Here is a 21,512-nt window from a genome sequence, read left to right as displayed (position 1 = left end):
AAAACTTTGTTCGCGGCAAATGTTGAGCATAAAATTTGCTATAAATAGCAATAGACTAAACATTTATTCAATGAATGGTAATTCATAAAGATGGAATAATTTTTATCATTGCAAATTTACTCTGGCTATCACAAAACAAACAAATATCCATTAAAAGAGATAGAGTTAGCAGATCTCTTCCAAAATATAGCAACACGTGTAAAGAATTAGAAATTGTGAAATATGAGGGAATTAGACGATTGCGATCATGCATTGTGATTTTATTGCGAATGTTTCATAGTTCCTGCTGATCCACTGTTACCCTCTCTCCCCTATCCCAATAGACTATGACCCTAAATAGTTACTCAGGATGAGTATACACTTGCTCCCAGTGCCCATACACTCACATGTAGTTTTCTTTTAAAACATTCAATGTGCGAATTCCTCCTCGCGAGGAGTGGTTGACGGTTCTTTGCCGAGCCGGTACTGGTATCTACTGTCGCGAAATGAGATTAAACCAGTCTCATCCGCTTGATGGATACTGTACCGTGTTTCAAGCAGAAATCTTTGTGATTCTGTGTGGCGTACAATCGGCACTTCAACAGGGAATCGGCGATAAAAGAATCTATTTTTGCCCTGACAGTCAGGCTGCCCTGAAAGCACTTAGTTCGACAGATTCGAGATCGAAATTAGCAACCGCATGACGAACTCAAATCGAAGAACTTAGCATTTCAAATTCTATTTACCTTCTATGGGTACCCGGTCATTCCGATATTACTCGAAATGAATGGGCGGACCAACTGGCTAGAGCGAGCGCTGCGACTGACTTCGTTGTTTTAAAATTCTGCCACTGTCGATAATTTTAATAGAGGACAAGATTCGCTTTTGGGCTTCATCCGAACATGCCAACCATTGGCGTAGCTTGCAAACTTGCGTTCAAACAAAGACTTTTCTGTCGGATGTTAGTCCGAAAATGTCAAAGAATTTGTTGCATTTTTCCCAGCACAACTGCAGTATTCTAGTCAGGGCACTGACTGGACATTACAAACTCAATTATCACATGGCTACTACTCAGCCTGCTGAGCATTTTTCGTGTGATCTTTGTGAATCCGATTACGGTGCTTCATGTCATTTGATATATAACAGCCCTGCAGTAATGCAATTGCGTATCCGGATTTTTGGTTCTCCATACTTAGATGAACCTATGTACAGAGAGCTGGAACTCAAGGATATGCTATTGTATCTAACTCAGTATGGCAAAAAGCTATAGTTTAAACAGTATTTGAATGACAATATCTCTTCGAGGCTGTTTTCGTTCTGTTATCTCAATATGGGGGTGATGATATATTCGCTCATCGAGAAGTGTCTTTTATTCCCTTGGGAGTGCAGAGTATTTCAATTTTATCTATGCATTCTGTTTCGCTATTTTCTCACCAGAAAAGATATATCACTACAATGCACAAATCTCCAATCAACATAGATAACGTGCCATTGGAACCAGTCGCTACTGATTCCTAATTGCTGGCCGCATATTTTCATTAGATTTTGGATTTGTAGTATTTGCTTTAAAAACACTTTTCATGCAGATTTTTAGCATCACAGATAGTAAAAAGATTTTTTGTTTTATTTCGAACACAGATTTCAATATGACATCTTTAGTTCCTATACTGTAATCAGCAATTTCACTGATTTAAGAGCTACAATCTTGATTATAGTCACTACAGCATAAGCTCTAACGAAATGACGCATTCAGGAAATTACAAGTCAAATAAATCATTCACAACCAATCTACGACTTGAACATCAATGTATCGAGAAAAAAACTGAAGCACAAGGCCACATTGAGTAAACATAGTTCCACAACCAACAAGATATGCATATCTGCCAATAAAAAAGATGATACTTTTCTCGTTTCGCTTGTCAGATCCATATTAATATACTTTGGGTTGGAGGTGAAATTGATCGAAAATCCAATTACATTCCGAATAGTGCCGATTGCAGCAACGTTCGCGCATCCCTTATGGTTGTATCATTGATTGGCGTCTTCTAGCTTTCAGTGTATTCCATTTTATTTTTGTGTTACTATAGGATGCTCAACCAATCGACTCTACACTTTTGAGTTCCACTGACACGCAGATTCTCATTTATAACCCTCATATGTGCCCGCATAAACTTGTTTTGAACGGGACGCATTTTGGGACACCCTAACCCATGCCTAGGATATGTATCCTAGAAAAATACACTCCATTGTTCTGTCACTACAGCCAACGTCTATTTCAGCGGTGTCATCCCGTGCTGAACTGTTGCCTTTCGTCCAAGAATCAGGAAATGGAACCGAAAAAAAACACACTCTCCCATCCCGGCTCTGCATCCGAAGCGAGGAAAGCAAAAATCCAATTTTACAAAAACAACGAGATTAATATTTTTTATCACAAGCACTGAAAATTTTATGGTTGGCCATTTGGAGTAGAGAAGCTAAGTTCTAGCAGTTATCTATTGGCAGAGTCCGCACCCTCGAAGGGATCCGAACCCGGCTGGAAGAGGATTTGATCTGGAGCGCTAACGACGGCAGAGTAACCGGCACCAGAACTGCAGTGAAGCATCGCCACAATCCACCAGTGTCCCCGTTATCTCGTTTATGGATTACGATATTTTCCAATACATTTGATTCTTTCGGGCAGATTTTTTTACGCTATCATCAGCCTGAACTTCCTGTTTCGATAGATAGACCAGCTGTCGTGGTAGCGAACGGATGCACAGGCTGCCGGTGAACAGCAAAAAAAAGGCACAATTCTCAAGTGTGTTTATTTATTCCTAGATACCATCCAATTGTTCTCATTTATTCCCATTCACAGATGAAGTCGCTTCGATCTACTGTTGTCTATTTCACAGTTGGCATTGTTGAGTGAAACAGTTGCCTTGTTGTAGCAATTCTAATCGACAGATGGCTTACAGTGATGGGTTTTTATGGAGAACCTACGAATGACATCTACGATTACAGTCATTTAATTTTTATCTCAATTCATGTTGTGATTAATTCACATTCTGTCGAGCTTATTTGACCCATAAAGCTAATCGACAACGTGCAGAACGTGTGTTGAAGGAAACAAGAAGCCCAGCCAAGGCTTACAATACAGTGCTCACGCTACCATACGAGCAAAACTGAGATACAAAGTAATCGCAGCTCGAAATTGATGCGTTCAATTGATTGGAAAGAACTGTATATATGTCTTCTCGGAGGATTTCCTTACGTCTGCAAATCCCCATTCCGCAACAATAATCCATAGAGATTTGCGCTGATGGGAGTGAAGTAATAAGTTTTTCCTACATCCACTCACCAACCGCCAGACTCGTCTATTGAAAGCTACCACACGGACAACATTTCCTCCGCACGTGAGATGATGATGTTCATGTTCGTTCGAGCATTTAATTTGTGATATGTATGAAAATGAGACGAGTCATCACCATCAGACATCATCCTACACTTTCACGGAACGTTACACCTAACGATTGAGACGGCGGATGCCTGTTTTTCCCCCGTCATATTTTGCTCGTGAGCCGCACCAAAAATATGACGCAACATAGTTTTATGCTTCAACTTTAAACAACAGAAAATAGTCAAACTCTTTCTCAGTTTGCGTTCATTCCTAGGAATATTATCCAATTGCCCTAAGTATATTGCTTCAACCCGAAGACATGTTGCCATACCAAAATGGTTTTGCCGGCACTAAAACGTGCTCATCGCAGAAGATCCCATCAGTCTAGCACCGAACGTTCGAGACAAGAAGAAATCAGATTCCCAGAATGATACTCTGGCAACTGACAAAAAAGCTACTTTATCACGTATTCTCCTGACACTGGAGACAAGCTTTCGGGGTAATCTGCTCAAAACGATATACAGTCAACGCAAGGCAAGTAAATGGAATTTGAAGTATCAGCCACAAGTTGCTGCTATTGTGTGGATAGTTTAGTGTTACAATTTTTTTTTTTTTCGAAATTCCTCTTGTGTTGAAAGAATACACTATGCTTGTCCTTCAGAAAAGACAAATATCAACCACGCGCCTCCATAAGAAAAACAAAATCAACCGAAAACAGTTTCCTTACGCGCAAAGACGAAGACAAGAAGGAAGTCTTTTCCCCCATCAGCAACAGGGATCAGCATATTGATCCCACCTTTGGCAGGAAAATGGAGCAGAGCTCCTAATCCCACTTCAGGAAAATGAGAAGATGAATCTTTCAATGTTTTACACATGACCTATTCTCCATCTGCCACCGACGCCACGCCGTCTGCTGCTGCTACTACCAAATGGTGGTGTGTGCTATACATCTGCTAACACTTCCTGATCCCTTCTGCTGTAACAAGAGGAAGACGAACGAGGAAAGTTGTCCCCCGGGGTCCCGGTTTGGCAGATATCGATATTAGCATTTTCCAATAACGTGAAATAACGCCGACGAAAACGGGAAGCAAATCTGGTGCGAACGTCGTTATCTTCACACCGATTCTTCAGCGTGAGAAACATACCTATATAGCAAAAAAAATCTTCTCCGTGATTGAGCTTGTAGAATGGGATATATAAAACTTCGTTTCAAATCGTAAGTTATTAAACTTGTCGAGCATGAACACAACATGTAAGTAGAATGTGCATATAGCGACAACCGGAATTCAAAGGGTGGTATTTGAGCTTTAACATATATGTGAGAAAAGTGAACAATATTGTTGACAGTTGCAGATTTATGCGTAATTACTTTCTTTGCACACAATGTTTTCAAGCCTTTAAAGCGGGTAATTAATTCCCAAAAAACAATACCAGCCTTATATGGTTTTCAAATTGACGATAAAATCCCGTTTACAATTATTACCGCCCCCGAAACGATGGCTGTGAAACGATATTCCGGTACTCACCCCAGCGACATCCACTTAGCATAGATGGCACCCTTCTCCGGTGGAATCTTTATGCCGAGTCCGGAGACGAGCAGGTCTTCGCACGTGACGGCCGACAGTGAGTTTAGTGCAGCAGCAACAGTTCTGTGGAAGAGATAAACGAAGAATGATTCAATCGTAAAAGACAAGTACACATCACATTAGAGCGTGCGATGCGGCTGAGAAATATGCGCTCCAACGCCAACGCGTTGTGGTGAACGAGCGGGATAATAAAATTAGACACACGTAGCTAGAACTGGGTGAGGGCTTTTCATTTTAATTTAACGTGTTCTCGAGAATCTCTTCTGCATTTTATTGATCGCATGGATGGAAGCGGGGTTTAACGCAAAAATTATACAGTTTCCATCGATTTTGGTAAATAATTGCTACGAATGCGACGGCAATAAACAGTTTCAGTGTATTTGGAAAAATTCAAAGAATTGAAAAGAAACGTAGGTTCACTCTCGGGTTAAGCATTAACGCAGTTAAGCGGCTTCAAGTGAACGACGCACTCAAGTTTAGTGTATCGATCCGAAAATTTCTAAAGATATAGTGATTAAACATAATAACAAGCACGAGCTTGTTATCATCAACGCGAAACTTCAGGTTAAGTTGGTTATGACTGTGTCCAACGAAAAACATGAGTGATTTTTACAAGCCGTATGGTGATGTCATTTTGTAACATGAGAAACCGTTGCGTTTCGGCTTCGCCTCATCAGAAACCGACACTAACACATTGTCGGAATAGATTAGCGCCGGCTTGACGCAAATCCCTTAAAACTAAAACACACTATGTGTTTCAATCAAACGACTGATCAAACGTGATGTCCCGTTCGAGCAGAAGTTCTGTTTATGCCGATGAGACACAAGTGAAGCCGAAACTTGTCTTGGCTTAGCAGGCCTATGCGAAAGCACTATGCTATATTTCACCCTAAGGAGGAAAATTTGGTAAAAACCAAAATTTCTCACTAGGGTGAAAATTTGTTGGTAAGAACCAGTCTTTGTACAGGAGGGCACAAATCCTTATTTCATACTATGTTGCGTTTCGGCTTCGCCTCATCAGAAACCGACACTAACACATTGTCGGAATAGATTAGCGCCGGCTTGACGCAAATCCCTTAAAACTAAAACACACATAGCATAGTGCTTTCGCATAGGCCTGCTAAGCCAAGACAAGTTTCGGCTTCACTTGTGTCTCATCGGCATAAACAGAACTTCTGCTCGAACGGGACATCACGTTTGATCAGTCGTTTGATTGAAACACATAGTGTGTTTTAGTTTTAAGGGATTTGCGTCAAGCCGGCGCTAATCTATTCCGACAATGTGTTAGTGTCGGTTTCTGATGAGGCGAAGCCGAAACGCAACATAGTATGAAATAAGGATTTGTGCCCTCCTGTACAAAGACTGGTTTTTACCAACAAATTTTCACCCTAGTGAGAAATTTTGGTTTTTACCAAATTTTCCTCCTTAGGGTGAAATATAGCATAATGAGAAACCGGCCGACCGCGAAATATGACCATCGTCGATTCGAAAGAAACTTTGCAGTTGTGTTCGGTATATGAATATCCATGATTTTCTCTGGCAATTGCAATATTTGGTTCAAAAGCAATTTTTCAAAATGTCGTAGACATTTCTACGTGTATAATTTCAATTTTTGGTTCGATTACTGTATTTTATACAGCTAAACTATCTGAGAAAGAGTGAATACTTCTAATCGAAAAAAATATACACTGAAAAGAATGTTGTGTCATTTTTCACAAAAGCAAAGATTTATTTTTAAAATTTAAATTTAAAAAAACAATTTTTATGGATTTTTATGAACTGGAAAACACACAAAGAAATAATAAACGGAACGGTGAGAATGAAGAAACGGTGAAAATTCATCTATTTATTGGAAACACTGTGAAAAGATATGTCCTCAAGCAGGAATCGAACCTACGACCTCCCAGTTTCTAGTTGGGTGCGTTAACCACTCCGCCATTGAGGAACTGTGATGATACCATCACATATTCCCAACAGTATCGTGATCACCGCCACAGTCTCCAATACCTCCTAGTTGACCTATTGACTCCCAATGTCTCCTATAAGCAGATCGTCGCCTCTCCCTCTCATCGATCGGGTAAAATCTCTCTCTTTAACTATTTTTAAGTCCAGTGGACTGCGCTCAGGCTTGAGATATTTATTATCGCTGTTTGCCCCCTTAGGTTACTCAGTTACCGCCAGACTTTGGCAGTGGGTAGAGTTATGGAGGGGCATGTTAATGTCTGCCCTCAAAGCCTATCGGCAGATGCTAACGACAAATCTAGCCGTTGGAGGAATTTATATATTCCTTGTTTTGAAAAGAGAAAAACAAAGATAATTTTTTTATTTATATTTTATATTTAGTCAACACAAACCTAAAGAGAAAAAAATAATTTGGAATGTAATTGCATGATGGAGAACTTTTCACTAAAAAAAGTTTTTCTAACAACAACTTTATACATGTTTCTAAATTTCACACTAATTTACACACAAAGCTGTAATTTTATTACAGAATGTAATTCTAAGTATCATTTAAAATCAAAATATATTTAACAAAAATCTTCCGAAATGCGATAGTTGTCGAGTATATAGTTTTGATAATCAGATTCTATAGCTGAATAACTTTTAGATTGTTTTCTTACAGGATTCCAATGGTTTACAATATAACCTTGATGTCAAAGGGAAAGTTACAAGAAATTTTATTGTGGTTGATGGAATAACTTAGGAAAAGGTCGCAATAAAATGAAATAATTATTTTGTTAAAAAAAATTTAAAATATCTCAAGAACAATAACATTTCTGAAATTTTTTGTTAAGAGTATTTTGATTTAAAATGGCGAATCATGCACCTAAAACTCGGCCGTAATAGCAAGACGTTTAGTACTAAAACGGTTGCAACAAAAAAATCCTCAAACGGTAATACCAACACATTCAAATCTTTTCTGCGTCGCACTTATGTTTCATCTATTGTTATACAGCAAATATTAGGTCTGTTCCAGTACCAGGAGAAACTGGAAGTACTCCGGAGAAAATCGTTCCTGTACTCTCTTCTTCTCCTTTTTCTTCTTCAGGTAGCAAACCGGAGTAAAAAGGAGCAAAGATTTTTTGCTCCTGTTTACTCCGGAGTGACTTCCGTGTACTGGAACAAACCTATTAACACGTCGGATTGACTGGAAGTGTACAGCACTTCACTTGTCATTATATTGCGCATCAAGCGAAGCAAACACAATGTGGATAAAAGCGAGTTTCGATTTTCTCTACACGACGCGTTCCGTATTTGAAGATCGGCTCACACTCGGTTCACAGTCAGAAAAAACGAACTCGGTATAGTGGTGGGGTGTTTCGGTCGGTGTTAAATTGAAATTTCTTTTCAATCACGGACGTCAACAGCAAGGTAGCGACTCCACAAAACATGCACAGTCCTTGCGTGACGAATGAAAAAAAAAACTTTTAAAGTCACGTAAGTAAAAATAAAGTAAAAAAAATGCACAGTCCTTCCCGGCAAGCAAGACCTACGGTTTGGATTCACGCATCCGAACCGAGGGTCCGGATCCTTACACTTGTCTGCATCTAAGTACCAAGTCTGGGTCTGATTCAGGTCCGGACCTGGTAAGGGCAAAAGGGGATGAGCTAGACCCAGGGACTGGTCCGGATCCGGATGCTGGTCCAGATTCGGGAACTGGTCCGGATCCGGGTGCTGGTCCGAATCATGGAACTGGACCGTATCCGGGAGGACCGGGTTTGGGAACTGCTCCGTATCGCGAACTGTGTCAGATCTGGAAACTGCCCATAATTTTTATTTCTTTATCCGACCTAGCCAGTAAAAAAAATCCGTGATTCCGGCTGGCTTCTGCCAACATTGGGGCAGATTTCAGCCTGAATTTAGGAAGAAAACCACCTGAATTCCAGTTGGCTTGATCCGATACTAACAGTATCATAGAAATCGACTGAATTATCCTACATACGAACAGAGCCGAGGTTGACACATTCTGAAAAAATGTTTGGTTGTGTGATACATGAACAGCAACCGAAATTCGTCATTCCACCATTTACTACCTTTGCAGGAATATGAAATTAATACCGCAATGCGCAATTGCGTGGTCTGTTACCGGAAAGGCAATAGAATCTTACCCAAAAGTAATAGAAACATACCCGTCGAATTTATAAAAAAAAATGTCAACAACAACTGTTAGGAAAACTTTTTTATTGAAAGCGTCTCCATGATCCAAATACACTGAAAAAGTTTATTCTATGTCTTTAAAACGATAACCATTAGATTGTTAACATTTCATGATGAGGTAACGCGAATAAATTTCAAAAAGGGCGAAATTGCACGAATTAATTGTTATTGTTGGAGCGAAATTCCAAATATAATCGTTGTCGAAATTTTGGAAGATTTTTGTTAAATTCATTTTTATTCGAAATGATACTTAGAATCATATTCTGTAATAAAATTGCAGTTTTGTGTGTCAATTAGTAGGAAATTTAAAAACATTTATAAAGTTATCGTTAGAAACACTTTTATGACAAGTTATCCGTCATGCAATCACATTTAAAAAAAAATTCCTCTTCAGATTTTTGTTGACAAAATATAAAATAATTAAGAAAATGGTTTATTTTTTGCAATTCAATTCATTTTAACATAATTTTTTTGCATTGGTGCCTTTCTCATTTCTCCAATCTATGATTCCATGGCTGGTTATGTTCGTTTCAATTGTGGAAATATCTAGTACATTATTAGTACACTTTGCACCTACACAGAATGACCGCTAGCCACGAACCTGATGAGCTACGTGTCGACGGTGAAACACTTGAAGCAAAAAAAAATATCATACTGAATTATCCTAATCAGCATTATTTCAATGTTGTCTTCCTGTTACCTAATTTTGTCATGCGAGGGTGGATGTGTAACGCGGGTGGAAAACCCACAAACGAACCACTCCCCAACATAATTTGGAATGCCTTGTGATATAGCGGTAGTATGAAGATGATGGGATTGAGAGGGAGAGGAGTATGAGTTATGGATGGGGTGGTGGTCGGAGGGATGATCTAAGGGGAATTTATAAAGGTGCTGATCAGTGAGTGGAAGGGGGCAACTTATGAGAGTGTTATACTACTCATTTGAAACTAAGTTCGAGCAATTAGGTTCAGCCATCTCTAAGAAAAGTGAGTTAGATTAGATAATACATACACACTTCCCCATGTCACTCTAAGATTCTTCCAAAATTGAATCAAATAGGTCAACCTTAAAATTTGTTATGAAGAAAAACATGGTTATAGGTTTCGCCACCAGTTGGCATTGTATACGCAAGATGATCTGAGTTGATCCAAAAAAAATATTAGCAAGTGACTCCGTCATGCGTAGGAATCCCAACAAAACCAAAATCCCGAGCATCCTAACAACCCAAGTAACAATAGAGGTTTTATGGTAGTTTTATAGCCACTCATAAAATTTAGATTGTACTTGTAGCATGCTATAAAACTTCAATTGTTACTTGGCTAGCGATTATAAAGCATCGTAACTCAGAGAATATTGATGTTTCAAGTCAATGTTTCCCAAGGACACATTCTAATGGCGATTGGAATGATAAGCGGACTTTTGAAGGTTAGAAATAAAAGGCGTGACGTTTCTTTCAAGAGCATTTGCATAATGTAGCAGTAACCTGACAGAATTAACATGTAGTAATCTGACCTTCATAGCTGCATGACGTTGTTTGAGGATGAAGAGTTTTGGCCAAATCGGAATGGTACAGTAGAGCAGGTTTACCGTCTACTACTTGATGATTTAAGGTGGTTTCTTAAACTAAGCATAGACTTTCTTTCATTTTCATTTTCATTTTGCAGCGTTTGGTGGGGCAATGAGAGCGCAAGTCAGTCCAAGGCCGATGATAGAAGAGGTAATGGCAGAATGGTCCATGCAGACCACAAATACGCCATGGAGAGGATCAAGGTGTGGGTTAATGAATTGATGCACGCTTGACGAATAATTGCGCTGCAGAATGTGACAAAATGTAATTTGTAATTTTGTAATGATTTAATGCCAATTTATACGTCTTAAAAAGTTTATCCCGTGGTTCCATCAAGTCTGCGAAATCGGGAGCTGTAGGTGTGCGTGGAAGATCGCGAAGGGCTCAAGCGTTTGTATGTTCCGGTGTCTGTCGCGAATGGCAGCAGGTATGCGATCTCGCAAGTATAAACTCCATTTTGTAACCGTGCGGACTTTAAAATATTCGCGTGTGTTCTTGAATGATAGCACAAACCGTGAATCTGATGCATAATTTTAGTGTTCGGTTCAGGTACTATAAGAGAGTTCCCCCATAACACTAGAATTCCCGGTCACGTTTCCATGGAACGTGTTGTCTAGTGCATATGAGCGTCATTTTTTATTGGTCCAACTGAAGACATGAATCTAGACTGTTAAGAACGAGGGCAGGGACTGCTGGACGTGATCGATTCATGATCGCGCGAGTGATGGGTTAATGCTTGAGATCGCGTTTGTAAATTTAAAAGTGCTAAAGCGTTCATTTAATTACCGGGGTTTTTAATGTTGTCTCGATCGCGGGTGTAAGTATGTGTGGATGACTGCAATTGCATGTTCGCCTTTGTGAGCCGGTTTGTGTTATCGCGAAGGCGTTTGTACGTTCTGAATGAGAGATATTGTGAGTGTATATGAGAGAATATGCAATTTTTTATGTTAGTGAGTGTTATTATGCATCAAAGTTACGATATAGTAATAAAAGGAAAAATAACAAGCCGAATTAAAAGAAAAAAATATGAAAAGAAACGTATAAATTGACTGATATGTTTTGTATACATGAGTAGTGAAAAAGTAAACTAATAGAAGTAAATCAAAAACAGACCAATGAAGAAGATAAGTATGGGTATGACGTATTCAAAATTGCTTATATTTGGGAAAATAGCCACTTTATTTGACGGATGGTTCTTGTGGATGATGGTTCTTCAAGGTTACTAGGCAGATTTTGAACATTTGAATTGATATAACCTCAATGCTTTGGATAGTTCGTTTAAATTTTAAATTTTATGCATTGTGCAATTGAATGATGTTTACTTTAGATTTGGGTTTGAATTTGTATGATCCCAAAACTATGGAAAAACGACACTGGTTACGTTTGATTTTATACCCAGGCAATTGTTAATCTATTGTTGAGTGAACCACATTGAAAATGGTTTTGCAACGTTTGATGCAATGGTTGGCACATGGTAAACATTTATGCCGGAAATCATTATGATGTCAAATCGTGATTAAAGCTACAAATAAAAGTGAAAAAAATAACAGGTAAGTGTTTTGGCAAGCTCGAGGCTCCTATTTTATGGAATGATTTTTGTTTGGGTGAAAACACAGATATTTTAAAGACGCTCATCACTTTGATGCGAAATGAGCGTACGGGGCTATTCGGACCCCCTATCGTATCAACCACCGTTCAACGGCTTGCGACTACGTACACGATTGCACACGCCACAGCGAAGAAAATACATGATGCGCCAATCGACAACTGTGACTAACCAGATTATGTTTTTGTAACGCAATTTATTTTCCTAAGAAGTTTCTCCAATAAATATTTAATAGGTAAACATAATTCAATTGTAAAAAAGTTTAAAAAACTAAAGGTCTGAAGGTCGCCCCGCGGAATTACCCCTACATTGTAAAAGGATGAAAAAACGTAGAGTTTTGCAAATTGTCGCCTAGCGCCGTCATGGAGCGATGTAAATGAAGTTTCAAACTAACAACTAGGGCCTTTGACTAATAAATTCTTTCACATCTATCCACCTGACTAATTTGATCGGTCATTCATTTTATTCCTTTTATCCGGATTATTCATTAGACACAATTTAAATTCTAAATTCTTTTTAAATATTGTTTAATTTTTCATTTTAATCATTTTATTATGTATATTTATTTTCTTTTCATTCATTTCATCATTTTTTCACATTTTCATTATTTTATTCATTCTTTTCATTTTATTGATTTTTATTAACCCCTATACGCCCATATTCTTTATAAACAACAACGATTTCAAACAGCTCTAGGGTCCTTATAGTTTTTTTTGTAGAAGCCTGCAGTTAACTATAAAAATATCTTGGTTCATTTAGAAACAGCTCATTTTGCTTGATTGGATTCCGCTGGAACAGTGTTGCCAGGAATAGTTCTTTTTAGCGGCGAGAATTGAAATTTAAGTATAGTGGTGGAAATAAAGTTCAGAAAAACTCTAACTTTGAGGTTAGATAAGATTTCCTCCCAAAAACAAGTAAGGCTGATAACATTTGCACGAATTAACCGTGGAATTGAGGTTATTGCAATTGTTTCGATTGGATTCCACTGAGGAAGTGTTGCCAGAGATATTTTCGGTGAAAAATTAAATTTTGATATATCTTAATTTAGATTGTCTTCGATTACCTTTTCCGCCCAATTCAATTTCTAAAAACTTTGAAGTATACACTATAACTTAAAATATCCAGGACCAATCGATCTGAAGTTCTTCTTCACATCATTGTCCAGGTAAGTACAGGAGCCTTTTGGAAAAATTTTATTATTATTATTTTAACAATAACATGTTCACAATTTTTTTAGCAAAAATCGAGTGCAATGAAAAATTCAAAAATCGAGAAAAAAAATCCCGTCGGTACCTGAGGAATATTGTGAAAAAGAATTGTGCAAAGTTTCAAATCCCATGTGAGATTTTGAGTTATGAAAGTCATATTTTACATACGTTTTTTTATCTGATGTTTTACGATCGATGTTTGACAACAGCGACTTTTTTTTAAATTAAATAGATCGATCTGACAAAATCGATTTTATTTCAAAGTGCTCGACACTGTTGGATACAAATATGATTGTGGTATTTTTTATTCGTGACTATAATGAAAAAAATATTTATGGAAGCTAGATGCACTCTCGTAGTAACTAATTATTTGTGAATCAATATTGTGGGGATTCTTTGACAAAAACTGTGAATAACGCAAAATAAACATTTTCAGAAAATCGATTAATTTGGATGGATATTTTATTCCGCGAATGAAAAAAATCAAAACATAAAATGAATTCTGTGAGTTAACTACGAATCTATTTCATCAATTGTACGAACATTATTTGTAATGCTTACGAAAATTGAAACTCTTCAAGTTGTTTTTATTTTCATTTAAATTTCGTAAATTGTGCAATTCATTTGATGAGATGAAAATTTATAAAATGTTGTCATTGAAAATCGGGTAATATTACAAAATGAAAATTCATTTTTTTCCTTGACAAGCTTTCTTATACACCCAAAATGTCCTGTGTGTTTACAATGATCATATACCACTGGGGCACCAGAGAAATGCAAATCAACGCTACGTCTTGCATTCATACAGGATATTTTGTAGCTTAAAAACCTTTTGAAATTTTGGTCTCAGTTCATCCAATTTCAAACACAATTCTACACACCGTAATTCACGACATGAAGAAATGTAACCGCGTTCCGTTTAATTTTACATGGAAAATGTACACTTATTAACACCTAGAACGAACGCCACACGTGGAGTAAGTTTAAGTGATTTACAAAATTCTACGTCATATAAAATTTAAATCAAACGTAAAACTATGTCACTTTTGAAGCTCGTATACGTCTTGGTCAGTAGCCGAAAATTTACACGCATATTTACATTTAATTTGCGTAGCGCAATAATACATTGACTGAGAGTTAAAACTCAGGTTCGATGAATGCCAAGTTCCGACTGGCATAAGGAATTAAACGACAAAAGAAAGTATACTTGTTATAAGCATAGAAACTACATTTTGGAGTGAAATAAATTGAAAATACCCGCTTTTAATGAATTGTATATGCTATTTGTACCAATAATTAACGTGTTCTGTGGACCTTTTATTTTCACTAAACGATCTTGCCGCTCAATTATTGTTATTTGGATCCAATCTAAGTCCGAACAGTTGAAGTCAAAATTATTGCTTGAAAAATGGTACGCTCGGAATCACATCTGTACATTTGATCAATTCTAGAGCAAATCCAAACTGAATTACCATTAATTGAGTGTACATTTCGCTAACCAAATAGCAAAATGTTTGTGGCAAATCAAATTGTGCTGCTGCCCTTAGTCGCTTGTCCGATTCTACGAACTCTCACCCGTGTGTGTGTGATAACATTTGGTCAACGTTAAATGATTGGATTATTTTAATCCAGCTAGTTTTAATTGAATCAAGGGCGATTAAAGTGTGAGTGTTCTCACCCCGCTCGGTTTAGCCTGAGGATGTTTTATTGATTACCCGGTGATGTATTGAAAAATTTCGTTTTGAATTGTGGCATCGCTTTTTATGATTAGCTGAGCTACGGTCGTGCTAAATATTTACTGTTTATTTTTATGCGAAATCCGTGTGATAATCCCTGTTATATAATATGTGATATTTTTATAGCATAAACATTGAAAAATCGAACGATGAAGCGATTTCCGATTTTTATAGTCAATTGTTTCAAACTGTTTGAACTATTTTGATAAAAAAAATATTATTGCTCAACAATGACGCGCTCATAAATAATTACAAATGACTTTCAGACTCGTGATATATTGGAATTATAACACCCAGTTGTTTCACATTCAACCACGAGCCACCCTACGGAGCAGGCACCGTATAGGAATTGATCAATTCTTGTGGTTTGAACTGAAAAGGACAGCGAAATGATGCGGTTGGTCAGCGGAAAGCTCGGATAAAATATTTCATTTAATTGGATTAAGTGTTAGCATTCCATTCTTCGGCGTTTGGTTGACAACATGTCGCTTGTGCGAATGAGCAGCCACATTATCCGCTTTCGAGTTTTGGATTTATTCCGACCGAACCAGTTTGTAAATTTTAATTTGTTCTGATTATAAAAAATTTAAATTAATACCATTCGAATAAGAATACCAAAATACTATGTGTTGGATATCGAACCCGTGTCAACAGCGTACCAGGTGAGTGTCTTACCAACTGGCACTCACCCGTCCGGTGTGTGAAATTTACATACCTTCCCAGTGAAACTATTTCGGCAAATGGCAGACAGGGCGTGAGATTGATTTATTTAGTTTCCGGTTGATGGGTGAACCCGGCGGACGTCATGCCGCGTATCGGTTGTGCATTTAGCTGCGTATGTGGCGTTTTTCGATCGAAATAACGCGAAATTCCCATTATACACGCCAGCTCGGGTTGATTAGGTTTTAATTAATTCATATTAGAGCGTAACGCAGAACGGAATGTGCTGGTATAGTACTTCCAATCAGGGCAGGATGTGGGAGTGTTTGATCGATCAATACGTTCTGGGTTGGTGGCGACGGAAGTTTGTTCCGTTTTCGCAGAATTGTCGGAGGTTAGGGTCATGACATAAATGTTAATCTCTATACGCTTTGACATCATTTAGAACTCGTTATACGACCAAACAAAAACGCATGCCATTATTTCTGAGAAACAATTTCCTATCTTCAACGTGACTCCTAGTAAACAGAGAATCCACTCTCCGCTTTAATCAACGCCTGCCTGATTGATGCCTGATCCTAGTTGATTCTTCGCACAACTCAAACTGCGGGTGATAATCACCTCATTAAATCACTAAATCTCTTCACCGGACCGACTCCCTCTGCTTCCCCGGCAGGTAGGAATCATAATCAATCGCTACGCAGACCGGAATTGGATCGTCACCCACCACCGTCACTGTCATCATCATCTTCATCTAACCGGCGTCGTTAAGGAATGAAAGTTTAACCGCCTACTAGCCAAGCCTGCTGAGACGACGCTCGGTCTGCTGGCAATGCTGGTTTTACTTTTACCGGTGTTCGCTGCGAAAACAGTAGGCTAAAAGGTGAAGAATGATAAAGCCATCATCATCATCATCATCCCGTGCCACTGGCAACTTTTCCATTTAATGACTAATTCATCAACTCTTGTTGGATTTTCTGGATCCCGATGAATTTACCGTTTCCTCGTCCGGGCAGGTACTTGTCCAACCTATCGCGCTGTTTGTGCTGGCGGTGATGCGAATAATACGATCCGGAAGTCTGAAGCTTCTCTCGAATCGATAGCTCAAGCTGCTGATGGATTTGATGACCTGCTTTCGATTTTACAGCCCAGAGCAAACAGCATCAGGCCAGAGATAAAAGGTAAAAGTTTAATAACTTTTTAATAGATGTTATTAATCAGGTTCATGGGGCAATAAAAATGCAGATCGCACTACATTGTTGCACCTCAAAGGTTGGTGTTGGCGTGTAAAATTTTCCAACAGCCGGAAAGTTCCTCATCAATATGGGTTGATTTTGATTGAAGAGGAGGAAGAGGAGGATTAAAGTCTTTGGATGAAATGCGAGCGATAGCGGTGCTCGGGTGCCATTTTTTCGCGGTCACACGAACGAGATCATTTATTTAAAGCATTTACATGCTTTAAAATAACTAATAATTTTTTTGTAAAAACCAGGAATTTTATGAATCGTAGAAATGTTACAAGTTTGGTATTTTCATCTAGAGAGATTCCGGAATTTAATAATTTTATGTCCATGTTAGTATTTATAATTAATGACGTCGGGGTGCCTAGCAGAAGGCAGAACTTGATATTGTTATACACTGTTGACATAAATTTCCGCAAATATTTCGATAGACCGAAATAAATTAGTGAAAGTTTTATCACTGAATTTTCTTTTGCCTTTCATCAGTAGTTTATTTTCTGTGGTCTAAATTTCAAAGCGACTTTGCTGCATTGTTGCCCCCAAAAGTGCTTTTGTCAAATCGAAACTTGTACCTAGTTCTTACGATTATGAGAATAGCTTCCGGAGATTCCAGCTTGCCGCTGCTGGAACGGCATAAGAAACAGTGCCTTTTGTCAACAAGCGGTACTTGTTCGGGGGTTCTAGCGATAAAATGATACACAAAGAGAAACTCTTTATGCTGGATGAAATGAGTTGGATGGTGAAGCTGATATGGTGGCACATAAAAAGAATCGCATTAACATACTAATAAAATTGTCCTATTCTTTCGGCAGGCAGAATCCTTTGTCGACAGGTCGCTTCTGTGGTTGAAAATGTGTGCTGGATATGAAAGGTGCTTGTTATTGCGATTCTTAACGAAACCGTTCCCATTTAAGCCAATTCCGGAGCAGAACGATCACTAAAACGCGGCTGTTATTGCCTTCTTCTCAAATCTCGTCTGTGATGTAAAATTTAGTAGGTGTTGGTGGAATGTTCGAAAAATATGACCACTTTGCAAGTTACCTGGCATAAAAGGGGTATCCTGTACGGTGCGGTTTGGTTTATGAGATACGAAAATGTTCGTCTGGTTTGGTAATCAGACTCAGATGGTAGTTTCGCATGTGTGGATTGAGCCAAACATTCTTGTTACGACATTTAGGTATGAACTTTATACATTCCGATGAGAGTTATTGAAGATAATATCTATATTATAGTTCTATTTATTAATGATTAGCACAGATGATTGAAAACTTCGGGAGGCTCGTCGAACATCATTCTCAAACCCGATCTATGACCTTGTACATCGACTACATGGCACAGAGCATCAATATTTCTTCGTATAACCCCAACTGTGTCCGTTTCCTACTGCTTCTACTGTGTTCTTCGACGCATCCATGAAAGAAGAGATTCGTGGAATCCCGAATCATATACGCTCGCCAGTGATCCCCAGTATATTTTAAAATAAATTCCGAGAAGTCGACTGTGTCACAACGTTCTACACGGACAGATCAAATCTCGATGGGCTCACTGGCTTCGCAGAATTAGTTGCTATTCAGTACACCCTCATCAAAACTCTGCCCAACGATCACTACTTTATCATTTAGGACAGCCTCAGCTCTATCGAGGCTCTTCGTGCGATGAAGCCTGAAAACCAATTCCCGTATTTTCTAGGCATGATACGGGAGTCTCTGCGCAAGGTTTCTGAAAAATCTTACAAAATACAAACCTTTCTTTGAGTCCATTCTCACTGCTTTATCCCGGGAAATGAAACGGCAAAAGTGGGAAATTTGCTTCAATGATTTTTTTTTGTATTTGTCATCAGAGGACTCAACAGTTGGCAAAACTCGTGGAGCAATGAAGAACTTGGACGATGGCTACATTCTATTATCCCGATGGTATCAACCAAGCCTTGGTTCAGGGATATGAATGTGGGTCGAGATTTCAAACGTGTAATTTCCCGACTTATGTCCAACCACTACTCATTGGATGCGAATTTGGGGCGTATTGGGCTTGCAGAGTCTGTGCGCTTGCAACGAGGGCTATCACGACATCGAGTACGTTGCCTGGTATGCGCCGGGTGACGCCAGGTCAATGATCCAATTCGCGATCTCCCATATATGTCCTTCATTTACATTTTTATAAAATCGATAAATATCTTAATCTAGCCCATATCCTTTATGTCTAGTTTTTAGAAGTTCCCCGTGCTGCCTTTTGGAGCCTACCAGCACCAGAGTGCCATTATGTGACTGTTGCGGGGGTGCTGGAACCTGCATGTTGGGTACAGACCTTGACGATTTCTTCGACATTTAAAAGAATTTTATAAACTGTTGCGGAGACAACGAAGCTGGATCTAAATAAACAATTTATTCCGTGGTAGAATGCAATTATAAAATTCCTGCAAAATGTAATTTCTAATTCAGTGTTCAATAATTCAACAACTTTTCTACATACTTTTAGCGATCTAGCTTCGGCTAAAATTCTCTGGCAACACTGTCTATTCCGAACGATCGTACCCTGTATGTTGTATATGATTGATGTTGTTATCCCAGTCGAATTTATGTATAAAGTCTTACCTCAATGCTTACACTGACCTATGCCAATAATAGCTTTTAGTCAAATGAACGCGGTTATGATCACTACTTCACTGTTTTCGTCTAGAATAAGGTAGCATAAACGAGCAGAAATTAGAATACATTATTTTCACCAAACACTATGTCTTACCTAGCTTATGTTGCTATTTACTAGGTTATTCACTAAGTAGATTTAACAATAGCACTAGCAATAGTAGTAGATTTATAATTTTAACGCAGAAATTCAATTTAGGCAATAGTTTAGTTCACTTTTGATTTTTATATAGCAGTAGAATATAGTATAGAGTAGATTTACGATGGCGATTTGTTTATATTTACGTCCTTCAGGTTGCTCCCGATCCTTTCATCAGGTCGGGTGCGGCGTGCAGTGGCGCAACATTTAGTGGGGGTAACGAAGCGGTAGTTGTTGACGGGGCGTAGTCAACAGTGACTGTCGTCGCTCTTACCACGACTGCATAAAAGGAATTTGAAGCGAGAGCGACCTGATGGTCTGATCACTTTTGAAGGATTCCTCGCGCATCCGAAGAACTCCACCCGTCAACCCATTCCTTGACGCCTAACTCCCTAACTCATGTCACTGTTCCCCCGTTTGACTGAAAGTTGTAAGTTTTGCTCTTCTTTCCCTGTCAGCGTGTTCGTCTAGTGTCCCCTCTTCCTGATACAACTGCTGCTACACCGATGTTGGATGGGGTTACCAACCGTTCTGATTTTAAAGGATATGTCCTTAATTTCGACGATTTTGGAAAGCGTCCATTATTTTACCTCAAACCTAGACATTTTATAATTCTCTTAGATCAAGTTTAATCCGAAATAAATCATCATTTTAATTGGTCATTTCCTTCCAGCGCTTTTGCTCAACAAAATTATCTACATCCATACCCTTTGCGACTCACAGCAACCAAAAGCTCTTTTACTCAAAAATGAATAATGTCTGCTTCACTTTGAATTCAGACACATTGGTTAGACTTTAGCAGTGCACCTAATGGATCGATTTAGAATACTGTCGCTGAGATTTATTGAGGAAAATACACGTTATTCAGTGGTGACGGTTTCGCCTCGATACGTGCCGTCTGATAAAATATGCAAGATGGAAGACGAAAAATGAAAATTAATCTTGCACACTTACTTCGAAAACCCGACACTGAAGTGTCAACTCCGGTGGCATATTGTTCCAGCATCGAGCTATTTGTGCAGCCTCCTGAATCGTCTTCATAGTTTTCAATAACTTCAACTTGACAATTCCCAGAAAATTTTCGATTAGGTTGGAATTGCGGTCAATTGATTGGATTAATATCTTTGCGGACGAAATGTCATTTACTGTTACGGTACTGCTCTAGCACTTGGTTTTGAGTACGCCGTTGCAAATCTCTTGCCAGATCATCAGCTGCTGGGAAAATTTATCGGCGTGAACAAGCTTTAATTTGCAGGGCACCTCGTGCTGTGTCAAGATAAATTTTTTGTTCAATTCTTTATTCTCGGCTTTCTTTTTAGTGATTGTAGCAAGACGAAAGTGTCACCACTGAAGCATGTGAATTATCTAAACAAATCGCCGTTAAAACTTCCCAAATCCGACCACTAGAAATGCTGCTACAGAATCAATCATGTATCCGAATTCAACAATCTTTCACATTTAATTAACTGTGTCCTTGATTTGCTCTCAGCCAATTTGTAAATCCTAATGTTGGAAATAAACCCCCTCTGAATATCATGACTAAGCAATAAGACTCTGTTACAAAAATCAAATTTGTATTATGTATTCCTAGTTTTTATATAGCTCTAAAATTTC

The 21,512-nt window shown here is 38.5% G+C and overlaps 1 protein-coding gene and 1 non-coding gene across 2 annotated transcripts in view; both read right to left on the bottom strand.

The window, feature by feature from the left end:
• Positions 1-21,512, bottom strand: part of LOC131691899 (sodium-coupled monocarboxylate transporter 1) — a 285,364-nt gene that overhangs the window by 107,482 nt on the left and 156,370 nt on the right. Inside the window, exon 9 of the mRNA XM_058978642.1 lies at positions 4,882-5,004. Coding sequence (XP_058834625.1) covers positions 4,882-5,004 — 123 coding nt within the window. The remainder of the gene's footprint in view (positions 1-4,881; positions 5,005-21,512) is intronic.
• Trnas-aga (transfer RNA serine (anticodon AGA)) lies at positions 6,814-6,886 on the bottom strand. Its single transcript has one exon. It is a non-coding gene; the product is annotated as a tRNA-Ser (tRNA).

The sequence above is a fragment of the Topomyia yanbarensis genome, chromosome 3, assembly GCF_030247195.1.
Source record: "Topomyia yanbarensis strain Yona2022 chromosome 3, ASM3024719v1, whole genome shotgun sequence".
Classification (NCBI taxonomy): domain Eukaryota; kingdom Metazoa; phylum Arthropoda; class Insecta; order Diptera; family Culicidae; genus Topomyia; species Topomyia yanbarensis.
Note: the sequence above shows the minus strand (reverse complement) of the source record. Positions and strands in the feature narration are given on the sequence as shown.